Source organism: Malus sylvestris, chromosome 2, assembly GCF_916048215.2.
Source record: "Malus sylvestris chromosome 2, drMalSylv7.2, whole genome shotgun sequence".
In the NCBI taxonomy this organism is placed as follows: Eukaryota; Viridiplantae; Streptophyta; class Magnoliopsida; order Rosales; family Rosaceae; genus Malus; species Malus sylvestris.
Window position 1 is genome coordinate 11,912,203 of NC_062261.1, and position 14,489 is coordinate 11,926,691.

Here is a 14,489-nt window from a genome sequence, read left to right on the forward strand (position 1 = left end):
ATCAAGTTTTTTTTATCCTTGATTGATACCTAAAATCATAATTTTGGGACACTTTGATATATCCGTTAAGTTTTCAGTTAGAGTTTCTGTTAGCTAATGATGTGGCATCCATATGGACAATAACTGAACGCTACATGTCAATATGGTCCACGTGAATATTAAAAATTTTTAAAAGAAAAAAAATAGTCTGATGACTCTCTTTTGGAGCTCCGACTATGGAGCTAGCTCTGCAGATGTCCGCAACCTTCCCAAAAAACACCACCTCACCCATTACCGCCACTTCAAATTTCTCACAACCCAAAACCACTACACCTCTCTCTTCCCCCATTTCTCTAAAAACCCACAACGGCCAGAACAACCATTAATAGGCCCACTAAATTTCTTCATCTTCTTCTTCCTCCTATCTTTCAAATTTGGGGTTTTTTTTTTCCATTTTCAAATTTAGGGTTTTCTGGGGGCGGGTTTAATAAGTTTGGATGGTTGAAATTGATTGAATTTGGGGATGGAAGTCGAAGATGGGAGATTTTTGGAATGGAGGCAGAGAGAGGGAGGGCTTTGAAAAATTGGGATCTGGGGTGAAAGGGTTAGAAGAAACCCCAGAGAGGTGAGAGGCTTTGAAAAATTTGGAGGCTGGGGGTGAGAGTCTTCGAGACTTTTCAGGTTTTATTTTTTAATTTTTAAAATTGATGTAGGGCTATATTGACAAGTGATATTCAGTTGCCAAGTATTGTTTGAAGAAGAAAGGAAGAAGGAGAAAAGGAATAAGAAAAGAATAAAAGTAGAGAAACAAAAAGTTAAAAAAAAAACAAAATTATTAATAGATTTCAAGGAAACTGAAATCGACAAAGAAAAAGAAAAACCCACCTCTTTTACAGTCTTTCCCTCTCCCTCCAATGGTTTCCAACCTCCTCAAAGTTCACAAACAACGAATTGTCTAAACTCTATAGGAACCATCAACCTCAAATGAAATCTAGTGAAAGAAATAAAAGAAAAGAGGTCGCATTGGGGCCCAAAGCCCCAAGGAAAAACCTTCGAAATCATAGGCATATAATACTGGACAAGGATTGTCTGTCCTCCCGTGTCCTCCTGTTTGTGTGATCACAGTTAAGCCACGTCAACATTTTATATTACTATTCATTTTTGTATTATTATCTCTATAAAAAAAATATAAAATGTTGACGTGGCTTAACCGTTACCACACAAAACAAAAAAGTATGGGAGAGCACTAGAAGTGGGAGGGCATACAATTCTTGTCTTATAATACTAACTTTTCGGCGTGAAAATTCAGTTAGGATGGGCCGGGACCATCCTGGTCCGCTCGGCCTCACATCATTTCTATGCTGCGTTACATGTTTTTGAGTGTTTTATTTTTGTTGCAATTTTGACAAGCAGTCAAGCACCCCAAGAACCTTGCGAGAGTAGATTGTACAGTATCTACAGTCAACTTACCAATACAAACTGTCATGTATGGAATATAATTATAGAAACCATGCTCTAACAGCAGTCACAAATCTGGAAAATAAATGATGCGTGAATTTGTAGCAAATGTTACACCACCTGTGATTATACAAAGGTATCTCTACTAAGGGAGTGGGAGAATGCGCTAACCCTCACATTGGACCAACCATAACAATATGGTTCAACTTCGTCTTTAGTGGTATCGAACCTAAAACCTCTCACTTCCAAGTAAAGAACAATACTACTAAACCGTAGTACTATGTGGCAGCTGATCCATTTTTTTGAAAAAGAAGAATCAATTGAATATATTAAAAGGATTATCAATTAATTTGCAAGAGACGAAGCGTTTTCCCTGTAGAAGAAAATCAAGCGAATCAAGGTTTTCTGAACCACCAAGACACACAATCATATTTAGAGGACTATTTGGAACTTGGGGGCAATCCGGTCAAAAGGGGAGATCCATCCACCAATAATTGGGGAAGCAGCAAAGTTATTGAATTGGTTGGTACACTGACTTAGACATCAAGCGTGGCTTAGGTCACATGGACTTCCACAAGATACATATTATCACATGCCAAAGGGTCCCTCTTGGAGGTTTCCCTTCTGTGAGAGATGCTTTTTGACCCACACAACTCACAAGAACAAGGCAACAAAACACTACATGACTACAGACACAAGAAACTCATCACTCACTCCATCACTTTGCTGCTTTGCATATGAATGGATAAGAACTCGAAACCCTAATCGGCACGGAAGGACATGGAACTACTGATTCAAACATTCAAACTTACTGCATCTCTCATGCATCCTGATCATCCCACCCTTCTGTCCTTCCCAGTTTATGATTGTGTTCATGAAATCACAGCTGATAATTCACTAAGCATGCAATGAAATTAATTTGCAATTTGAGTTACGAAGATGATCTAATAAGAACTTGTAAACATGGACTGAAAGATTTTGATGTTATGAATTGCTAATAATACAGTACTAGAAGGTAAGGAAATAGAGAAGTTTCTAACAAGATAGAGAGATCTAATAATTTTAACTACCTCCAAGAAATTTGAGCATGGGGTTGTCCAATAGAGTCTACAAATGATAGCTCGCGAGAAGATGCGATGCATTCTCTGTGTTTGAAGCTGGTGAAATAATCCCACTGATGACAACTTGACAAGGGGTCTATCAGTGAAGAATTGAAGAAGATACTTCAAACATATCGAAGGGAACTAACACCCCCGATTTCAAGTTCTTGCTTGATTCTCTTTCCCACACATGGAGTATTTCAGATTCAGAATTGCAGGCCTTCTTATGAATTGCTAAATCCCTCTTTAACCAACAAATTCCATAGGAATTGATTCCTGTAATGCTCCACGAGAGAGTAAGCTGTACATTTAAAGAAATACATAATGCACCAAATATGATTTTGATGTCCCCCAATGGTAGCAGAACCAAAGTAGACACCAAGCGATGCTCTACTCAGCTGCCAAAGAAAACCAATTACCATTGAGAAATGCACACAACATGTTAAGATACTCCCTCCAGATTTTATAAATTCTCAAGCTAAAGCTTCGAGTGATGCTTAATGGTTCTTCCCATTTCCAAGTGTGAGCTCCAGATCATCCGCTCCTACCTCATGTATTCTCTCACCCTCCCAAGCTTTCACTGTGCCACTCTCAAACTCAAACTCCGAGCCTCGTCCCCTCTCTGCAGTGCTCCCCCATCCCATCCCCACATGGGCTTCAACAGCATTCTGAAGAACATTCTGCTCAGCCACTGGTTTCATAAGATTAAATGTGGGCGAAGGCGGAGCAACTGCAGGCGCCCCTGTCTGAAAACTGACCCAACGACCAGAGTCCACAGTGGAAGCATCAGACTCATCACATTCTGGTATTGTGGCAGGTGTAAGATGGTGGCGACGTGTAGGACTTGAAGGGGCAGAGGCTGCAAAAAGAGGGTGGCGCAGGGAGTTTATGCAACCATTAGTAAGGGAATCCCAATCAGGTTTTCTCTTTGAACCTCTAGAGGTTGGGGAAGAAAGAGGTGGGGTTACAGGAGCACTATTGGATATTCTAAGAGGAGGAAGATTTGTGGGAATGGAAGCTATGTTGCACAAGAACGGAAGAAGGTAAGAGGAGGGGTTTCCTTCGAAACGAGTAGGACTTGGAAAAGAGGAGGATGATGGACTGGCATGGTAAGATGGTACGGGACTTGGGAAAGCTGAGGATTGTGGACTTTGTTGAATAGAAGAACACGCACTCATATTTGTTGGAGTGCCTGCAATTTCCATTGGAGATGGCTTGCATCCCTGCAACCAAAACAAGCATTTCAGCACCCAAATTCAACAAACAAAGATTCAATATGAACGAAGAAACCGATTAACAGAATGCTCTATCAGCAAATGTAGCTTTAAATATCATGGGTTTTCTCCTAATATCAATTGAAATTCAATATATTGGCACGTGGAGCAGAGTAAATTGATGACCTCCTGAATCCTTAGAACAATGAAAAACGGATCCTTTCGGGAACAAACATTGGAGATCTCACAAAAGATTGAAAACAAAATTGCATGATTAAATCTTAACTTTCAACAAATCAAGACAAATTCATAATCCCTTTTTTAAATCTAGAGAGAGACCCAATTCATGATATCCAGATCCTAACTCATGGGAACCAAAACAGAGAAACAGATATACAAAAACCAAGAGGGTTTTGTTATTTTGTGGTATAGATTAATTTGTGAAACAAAAAACAAATTCATTCAAACAATTAAAAGCTTCCCACTGATTAAGATTAACAAAAAAAACAAGCTCAGTAAGCTGGAATCACCAAGTTTCAATCCACACCTCCTTATCCAATGATCATCAAAGACCAAAATCCAACTGGGATTCAACAAGAAAGCAAGGATTCACAAAATCAACCAAAACCAAGTCCACTATGAATTGCATGCAGAGATCTATGAAACCCAAAAGCCAAAAGAAAAAACCCAATTAAAAAAAAGCCGATTCAGCTAAATCTGCATAACAGTCAAATGAAATCCCACAAACCTTGCGGTAGGTGGTGCCATCTTCTTCCACAACCCAGCCAGCTTCAGCACAGAGAGCTTTCAAGACCTCGTTGTTATCGCAGTGCTTGGGAAGCTTGTAGCTTCCCTGAGCTCTGAGCCCAGAATATATCTTGGCAGCAATGGCTCTCCTCCTCCTCTCTCTCCTCTTGTTGTTCTCTCTCTCCTTCCATGTTGGTAACCTCCCCGACGACCCACCGCCTGTCATTTTAGCTTTTCCTGGTCGACCACCTCCTTCCTTTCTGAGCTTTCTCTCTCTAGATTCTGTTTTCTCGTGGGAGATAGAGAGAGAGGGGGGGTGTGGCGAGCTGCAGTGGGAAGGGGAGGGAAGAGAAGAGGGAAGCAGTACTTTTGTGGCTGTCTCACGAGGAAAGTGCTCTCTTTATTCAAAAGGAGTATTATTGAATGAAAGAAGAGAATTGCCACAAATAAAAAAGAAAAACAAATGTCTCAAAATATAGAACTTTCTTTTAGGGTGCGTTTGGTACGTGGGACGGGACGGGACGGAACGGGACGAGGCGTTCCGTCCCGCGTTTGGTGCGCCAAAAATGGGTGGAACAGGCTGTTCCACGGGACAGATTTTGGGTGTTTTTGCGTCCCACCTCCCCCCTGGAACGGGTTTGTTCCACGTCTGTGGAACACAATGTTTTACCATTTTAAGACAAATATACCCTATGTCTTTTTCAAAAATTACACCTTCGTTCCGTCCCGTCCCATCCCGTTCCGTCCCGTCCCGTCCCGTCTGCGTACCAAACGCACTAGCTCACAGATTAAAGTCGTTATTTTATGTTAATATTATAAAATATTATATTAAAAATATGAAATATCAGAGAGTTTATAAAGAATTTCATTTTTAAGAGTCTCATTAGCATTTCTCAGTAAAGAATCCGAGTGGCATTTCTCCTCTTCATATAATAATGCCCTTTGAAAGGGTAATTAAGGTTTCATTAGGATAATTAGGGTTTATTCACGCATATCGTGCAAATTGGATTTGGAAGGCAATTTTTTCATGAGAATAGGGTAATTAGGGTTTCATCAGGATAATTGGGGATTATTGTTTAATGTTAATGAGATGGGATTTTCTTATGGAATCCAAATTTTGGGTAGTAATTCCAATTAAGGTCAATCTTTCTCTCCCCCTGCTGTCTTCCGACATCCATGGCTCTTTTCAGACTATCTTCTACCTATCCCCTTGGGTTATGGCCTCTCTCTATCCCACTATTTTTTAGATCTGCAACCATATTTTCTAACCGCGTTTCGCGGCTCTCCTGGAAGGTGTGTAGAGCGTCTGCTCGGGTGGTCACACCACCACCTTCCATCTATGTGCCTTTGTTGGCACGATTACTTTGCGGGATGTTCCTCCCATGAGTTTCATTTACTTGACGGTTGCGGATTTGGATTTTGTGGCATGATGGAGGAGGGTGGAATCTTCTTGATTTCCGGTTTAGAAGCTTCGTTTGGTTGGATTCCAGTGACTGCAAGAGACCGGGATTCGTGGTCAGGGCGTCTGTATTTCTAGAGTTTTTTGTTTGTTTTTGCTCAATCTTTAGGTTGGGCCTTTTGATTTGGGATTCATTTTGCAGATTTAAGCTCTATCTGTATATGAATCCCAGTTTGTAAATGTTTCTTGTGTTGATAATGAAAAATTTACCTTTGTACCCAAAAAAAAAAAAAAAACCGTTTGGGATCCATGTTCACATAAAGGATCAAAGCCAGACGAACCCTAGACCACTCAAAGTGATGCGTTAGAAGTACACCAAATTATATTCACTCGAGCAAAAAACTGTAATCCCACCATGTCAAAATAAAACTCTACTTCCAGTTCCAAAACGGGGCAAGTGATATGGTTGACTCAATCACAAGGTTTCGACCATATTAACAGCTCAAAGCATGGATTTTCTTGGTGTGTTTCGGAATATCTTTTCGTTAGAGCATAGTAGAATTTTTGGCCAACGCAAACTGAGTTGTGCACCTCAATTCCATCATTTTCATCGATTTAGGTCCCCCTAACAAGTCATGCATCATACAAAAAGTGTCTACTATTGTAGATGTCAAATGAGTTGTCGACTTAACAGTATATGTTAAGTAGTTGAATATTGGTACACATTCTAATATGTTAGACTTTTTTTTCTTTATCGGGGTTTTTGTCACCTGGCTACATACTTCTCTTGACGCTTAATGACAAAGCTTAAACAAGCTTAATCTTAAAGAACAACAATAATGAAATCCATAAGAAATATGAAACAAAAATCTCAAATTTTATAAATTGATAGTTTGATAAGATAACAAATTTCACACTGACAACGTAAAAAAAAAAACTGGAAAAGAAAAAAAAAACCCATATCTTATGGCAAGGCGGTGAGTTTGATGTGCATTGCCGTTTTCTTTGAAACTAATGGGTCATGACCCAATTCGACATCACGTTTAATTGATTAGAAAGAAAATGTGTTAAGTTTTTTGCGATGAAAATAAGTACTATTAATCTATTATTGAGCTCAACTAAAGAGATGTTTGATGATCTCACTCGTTATATTGTCATGAAATGTTATAAATGTTCTTTGCAAATCAATTAAAAATCATCAAACTTAGGTTATCAATGATCGGATTATAAAGACTCGTTAAGGTTCTATTTGTTTTCTCGAGTGCAGAGAAGATTAAAAAGATGTTGTCTCTCCGGTCTTTAGGGTTTCCTGTGGAGTCCTGACATGATGTTCAGTTTGAACGGTACAGTTACAGACAAACAATGAGCTCAAAAATTCACAAGCCACTGGCCTGGCAGTCGCCTCCACACGTGCGACACACAAACCTATATAAAAAATTGTAGCAAAACCCCTCCAGGTCCCCCCACTCAAAGTCCCCACGCCACCCCAACTCAGCCATCTACGACGGGGACCACGACGACCTTTGACGTGTCCACCAGTAGCTCTCCATGTGACTGTGGTTCCCACCTAATCTCTTTTCCTTGTCCTTTTTGTTTTATTGTTTTATTTTTTTTTGTTTTTTTTGTTTTTGTTTTTTTTTTAATACAAGTCACATTTCTAATGAAGCTGCTACAATGAGGACTAGAATTATCTCCGAGTTCCAATCTACGAAAGTAATAATTCAATAATCAATAATTAATTTATATAATTTGATTTTAATAGTTTGATTTCTTTAACATTACTCGAAACTGGTTCATCTCAACCGTAGAAATGTAAGATTCATACACTTAGGTTTTGAATGCAATGCTACAACACCAGACTACCCGTGGTGCTTGACTATTTCAAATTACGTGCAACAAACGAAAGATGTCACATAATGTATGAGAAGAACAATTAACAACTAAGTTAATGTATGAGAAGAACAATTAACAACTAAGCTTTTAATTAACTCTTAAATCTAAATGAATTAACAATCAGCACGTGGGAATCCAACTTTTTTTTTTTTTTTTTTTTTGAGAGAGAAATACGATATTTGATATTCATTGCAAACAAAGCAATACACGTGGGGATCCAGCTAATTAAGCGAGCTAGCTGCTGGGCTGCTGGCCAGAGGCTGAGTCAAGTCGTTGGGGGCGTGAAGGCAACAAGACCTGGCACACGTGCCGTTTATGCGAGGACTAACGCCCATGTCCGTCTTCGTTTTTCTAGAAAGTAGGAAGGGACCTCTCTGCTTCTTATTTTGGTCTTATCCATTGGTCCAAGAGACCACGTGGGGGTCCATAGGCCCAAACCATCCCCTGTAACAAATAAATCTATCATTATAGTCCAAAATAAGCGATAGATTGTTTTGGTGGATTTGAGGTTTCTCTCAATTCATCGAGTTTCAAATTCAAAACTTTCTCTTTTTCATAACTTATAAGAATTCAATGTACATTATTTTGTCATTTGTCAAAAAAAAAAAAGGAATAAAATCGTCCTAAAGTTAATTACCATTTCATCATGTACTTTTTTTTCCAAATTGTTTTTTTTTTTTAATAAATAGTTAATATAAAGGAGCCTTAGGCTATCTCTAACCCAAGGGTGGGAAATCCTAATTTTTTTTAAAGAATTACGATATTCATTAAAGAGAAGAAAACGTATAAAGCAAGAGGATAGTGTGCATAAAAGGGCCTCGATAAAAAACCTTGGCGGGAATTTTAACCTAGTCCAAGGAAAAAGAGTGTCCCGCGTAAAACAACTTAACTATAGTTAGCTATCCTCAGAAAGCATTAAAGTTATTGTAAACACGAATATTCCTGAAATGAAAGAGACAATAACACGTGTACAAAATAATATTTGTATTAATGATTTAGGGGTTACAATCTCTTTTACAAATTTAGTCTCTGATTCGATCTTCGTAATGTGTAGATTTGTTGATGGCTTGATCTTAGGATGAACAGGTGATGAACGATGAACGCTTTCTTCAAGGGGCCATTGGGGCTTGATCTTGAATTGGTGGAAGTTCCTCAAGGGCAGTTGGGGCTTGATCTTGAAGGAGGATTTGACGAAGAACGAAGAGAGCGTTCTTGATCCTCCGGGATTTACTTGGAAGCTTTAGAGTTTCAAAGCTTTAAGGTTTTCGTGTGATGTGAATTGGTGAATGAAAATGAATGCATTGGCTTCCTATTTATAGAATTCAATGGGCAACAGCCGCAACACTGTTCCCCTCATGCCGAATGAAGATTGTCGTTGCATGAACAAAACTTCATAGGAGAATACGATTATCATTGATGAGAAGACCCAAAATGGAGAGATCATAGCCCTCCCCATTCATTGCCGTAAGAGTCAAGTTGGAATCCCCTTCGAAAAAGATCCCTATGCTGCATGAAACTATTTCTTGAGCAAATTACAAGGCTCGCCGAGTTGCTAAGAGCTCTGCCTGCAGCGCCGAACTGATGTCTTCCTCAACAGTTTCAAGACTCACTAAAAATTCACCACTATGTAAGTTATATTCTGAAATCACAACAATAAGACATTAGGATCACGAATAAATCAACTCAATATAAAATAGAGATTGACTAATTATATTAAACTTATATGTAGAATACGGAACACATGGTTATAAAGATGAAGCCATTGATCGTTGCGAACAAAGTAGAAGTAATCTTCTACTTCCACTACCTCTCAATGAACTCTACTAGTGAAATAGGCTTGTAGTTTTCTTGAGTTTCAGTTGGTATGGAAGCAGGGACTGCTCCTTGGTTATAGAGCTTGGTTTCAACCAATTCCTCCCTATTATCGGAAAAGATATCAACCCAAATCATATCTAATCAATTAGAGTCTCATCATGACTCTTATTCCTTGTATTTACTTAATAAAGGTCCATAATTGATTGCATGTAATTAGGACTCCAATATGTTTATTTCCTTAAGGCACCGAGAGTCCTAGAGATTTTATTAGCTTGATTGCCAAGTCAACCATTCCCTCAATTATTCTAAGCATAATTCATTGTCATTCACAAAATGGTTTTACATTCTCCTACTAAAATGTCAATGACAATACCGCAACAAGATAAATATATATGGTGATCACTTGAATCCACTAAAGTGTGCAATCATACCTTTCAAGTAACTTGTCACTTTAAGACTAAATGCAGAACCAAGGAAAACAAGGCACACATTGGACAGTTCCTTGCACTCCATGATTACATGCACACTAACTCAAAACACTATGTTACTAACAAAGTCATGATATCAAGAGCTAATAGTCAAAACATTAGCTCACAATAGTCGAAAAGTAGTTTACAAAAGAACTCAACAACGTTGGTAACAAAATCCAACTTTTCTATCAATTTAGAATATAATAAGAGAACAAGTAAAATACAATAGGGGTGTGCTATCCACAAACCTCATTTTACTTCTCACACATCATTTGATAATTTTTGTCTGTTGATCTTCTTCAATTCATTCAATCCGACAACAGAAAATTAAAAAAGTGTGTGAGAAGTAAAATGGGGTGTGTGGATATCACACCCCAATATGATATACTGTTTACAAAATCAAGATCTCTTATTAAAACTTATGAACAAAATTTAAACAAAATTTACTCTTAAAGTATCAGCCACTAAAACTTCAAATTTTCAATACAAAAGGTAATATTTTACTCCCACTGATTAAAAGAGACAAAATTATATAAATTATTATTACTCCCACTGATTAAGAGAGTAAAAAAACTTTGTAAATGTTTACAAAATGAAACAAATACCTTTCAAATTCTCCCATTAGCAAAACATTAGTCATGGGATCTAGAACATAAAATTTATGAGCTCAACATCTTTATTCTAGATATTTGTAGAGAAGTGATTTTTGTGACTGAAAAACTATACAAAATTATTTGGTCATTTTTGTTCATCTAACAATTAAAAGAAATAGAAAACTTTAGCTGAATGTTTTCTTATTGCATCAAAAGCATATAATTCCATAATCATCTTTGGACATAAACTAATTATATTAGGTTTGCATAGCTAAAACAAAAAATACAAGGGAAAACGTGTCATATAAGCGAGAAGGAGGCCAAAACACTTCCAAGATGGGTGACCTACTGGGAAGTTGCCTGTGAGTTCCCAAAAACAAAACCGTGAGGGAATGGTAGGCCCAAAGCCGACAATATCGTGCTACAGTGGTAGAGTGGGCCCGGGATGTGGTGGACCCAGGCCGGGATGTAACAAAACGTATATAGCTTCAACACTTTTGAGCAGATGAAGTATATACAATCTTGTTAATTCCATGTTTCATTATACATTGATTTATAGATGTACTGAATAAGAAAACACTTTTGAGCAGATTAATTATCTATCACTAACATATAAATCACAAGTCCAATTTCTTGAACAACAAACAAGAATTAATGTCACATCCCGACCTGGGGTCCACCACATCCCGGGCCCGCTCTACCATCGTAACACGATATTGTCCGCTTTGGGCCCCGACTACGCCCTCACAATTTTGTTTCTGGGAACTCACATGAGAACTTCCCAGTGGGTCACCCATCATGGGATTGCTTTTGCACGCTACTCGCTTAACTTCGGAGTTCCGATGGAACCCGAAGCCAGTGAGCTCCTAAAAGGCCTCGTGCTAGGTAGAGATAAGAATATATATTTAAGGATCACTCCCTGGGCAATGTGGGATGTTACAATTAATAAGCAAAAATTTAGTCTCACATTTTTTAACTAATTACCTATATTTATGAGGTTAGTCAGTTTTTTTCATATACATGTTAGGGACATATAATTCTCACCCCCTAACTTTATAATTTGTTAACTTTGTATTTCTTTGAATTATTTTTTACTAATAATTTTGGAATTAGTTTTTGTATAATCTATCTTGTTTTATTTTTTATGAACATTTTAATGTAAAAAAATTCAAATTCCCAAAAAAAAAAATTAAAGATATTTTTTTACCATATCACAATTATTTTTGACATACTATGAGCTGTGGGATCTTTTTTTACCGTTAAAATTGATCACATTTGATATGAGTTGTTGGATTTAAAAGGTTACCGTTGAAAAAATAGTTCAAAACTGACCGTTGGATTGCAACGGTCAAAAATATGGGGCACATAATAAAGATCCGTTGGAAAGTGATGTAGCTCGGCGTGCCACACTGGATAATAACCAAAGACCTAGCGATCTACAACCATTGAATGCCAACAATGCGCCAATTCTAACCATAGAAAGCCTGCTTGTTGTGCGCTCACCCGAAAGGATCTCTCTGCCCTATTCCTTCTGGCGTGGAGACCACCCTTTTCTGCCCCTTCACATGATGCTTCTGCAAGCTGGGGCTCTCAGCCCACTTGCTTTCCTTATCCATGTGGCTGCCCCGTCGATGGGAAGGGGGCGGCGGGGCGGGGTTGCAGACCCAAATACCAACCCGAAAACCAAAATCCTAATTTCCCACTCCCAAAATTTGGGTTTTTATATTTTATTTTAGGCCAAATTGGATTAATGATCCCCGTGGTGATAGGATGTTCAGACAATAGCCCATGTGGTAAAAAAATTAGGATTTAAACCCCTGTGGTGAAGAATGTTAGCAAATTTAACCCAAAAGTAACATTTCCATCCAATGTCCGTTAAATCAAGGGATAAATATGTAATTTTGTCCAACCACGATTCCTTCTGTTCACGTTCTCTCTTCATCTCCATTCTCTCTCTAATCTGTATCTCCACCAACATTTTCAAATGAATAATGAACCCCCGTGGCCATTCCAATCCGACGATAAATTTTGCAAATAATCTCAATTCTAACTTTTATTAATTCATAATTTTTTTAGAAATTTCAATTGAATTGTTTTGAAATTGAAACCTAATGCGAAGAATTGGTCTGTTTGGATGACGATGGTGGAGAACCGGCCCTCCGTCGCCATCTCCGGCGTCTGGAGACCTACAAGCTTCATTAATGGAATTGTGAGAGATGCAAAGACTTCTTCAGCCTCCAACATCTTGTCTCTCACCAAACTGTAGTCCCACGAAGACTGCAAATTTTGGTTCTCTCTGCTCCTCTTCCATCTCTCTCAAGAAGTTAGAAAAGTCACACGCACACACAAACCCAAATTCCCAAACCCAAGTCAGAGTGTTCAAAGCCCAAAAGCATAGTAAGTTAGAAAGCCAAAAACATAAGAATTTTCCAGAAGAGCACCTTCCCTCTCTCTCTCATCTCTCTCTCTCTAAAAACCAACCAGAAAACTCCAACAAAAAACCATCTCTCTGGAATTCTGGAAAAACCAGCTCGAAATCCCCGGATACCGTTTCCAGGTTATCGGGTCTGACACCCATTTCACCAAGTATCCATTAAATACAGAAATAGGTGCGAGAAATTTGAGAAAATTAGATAAATTAGATGGATGGATACTTGGAGGAGACCGACTGGGATTTGAGATTTGAGTTGGTGAAACGCGATCTTCATCTGTTCGTGATCCCAGGCGACTCTTCTGACTTTCGATGCTGCGTTTTTACAATTTTATCCCTACATCTAATTGACATTTGACAGAAATGTCAGTTTGGGTTAAATTTGCTAACAATCTCCACCACAAGGGTTTAAATCCTAATTTTTGTAGCATAGGGACTATCTTCCGAACACCATGTCACCATAGGGACCATTAATCCGATTTAGCCTTTATTTTATTTTGTTTTGTTTTGTTTTGTTTCCCACCCCTGCTGGAGACAGCCTAGTGTGCAACGATAAAAGTTAACTAGAGTTACGAAATCCTTGTCCAAATAATTTTATTGTATAAGTTGATGGTTTTTTAATTTTAATTTTTGTTCACAGCAATGCTACACATGATTTAAAACTTGTGTGTTATTTTTGCCATTTATATTGTGAAAAGATCCATGAATAAACGCTGCCTTCAAAGTTTCAAACCCAAAACACTAATTCCAACATACAGATTAAGCATGTACTGCTAATTTAATTGAATTTTGTTAATGAATATGGAACTCGTATATAGAAAAATAATAGATCAAGCATCTTCTTGTCAATGGCTCTATTCTGCATACATTATTGTTCTTCGTTTGTTGGCAATTCTGGTGCAGGCAGCTTGAGAATTCATGGTCACAGTGCCCCGAATTGGAAGCCACAGCAAGGCCAAGGGCATGGATTCACTTGGACTGTCCCATTTCCGGCCTGGTTTTATCATCACATCGGTTTACAAGGCATTTGGGTTTCACCCAACTGGATTTGGCTGCCTTTCGATTAAGAAATAAGTAATCGGATGCCTCCAAAATCAGCCGGGTCAATAGGATCTGGAATGGTGAAGGGCTGATAACGTGTTGTGACCTAAATATGAAGAGAAAGAAAGAGGGTGCGACAACGAGAAGATGAAGGAAAGGCTTGAGGAATTCTGTGTTATGATTTCTCATGCCTAGTGTCTTTATTAATAGTAGTAGTAATGAAAAGAGGCTCTCCAAGTAAAACGGAGTCGGGCGGTGGGATGAGGGCCTGGGACCTAGTGCTTAAGTGGTTAGGCGGATGCCTAGGCAGACAAGGCAAATTTAAACAAATTTATTATATATCGTATAA

The 14,489-nt window shown here is 38.3% G+C and overlaps 1 protein-coding gene across 1 annotated transcript; it reads right to left on the reverse strand.

Annotated features, from left to right (window-relative positions):
- Window positions 1–2,401: 2,401 nt before the first annotated feature.
- LOC126604989 (BES1/BZR1 homolog protein 2-like) lies at window positions 2,402–4,919 on the reverse strand. The gene is made up of 2 exons (XM_050272340.1): window positions 4,500–4,919; window positions 2,402–3,760 (listed from the first exon to the last, which is right to left on the reverse strand). The coding sequence occupies exons 1-2, from the start codon at window positions 4,722–4,724 to the stop codon at window positions 3,035–3,037; spliced, it is 951 nt and encodes a 316-aa protein (XP_050128297.1). The 5' UTR covers window positions 4,725–4,919; the 3' UTR covers window positions 2,402–3,034.
- Window positions 4,920–14,489: the final 9,570 nt, after the last annotated feature.

Excerpts from the sequence above, each read along its gene's own strand:
- LOC126604989 (XM_050272340.1), bottom strand. The coding sequence starts at position 4,724 with ATGACAGGCGGTGGGTCGTCGGGGAGGTTACCAACATGGAAGGAGAGA. Across the intron at positions 3,761-4,499 it reads ATGGCACCACCTACCGCAAG|GGATGCAAGCCATCTCCAAT; the intron begins GTTTGTGGGATT and ends TTTTGGTTGCAG.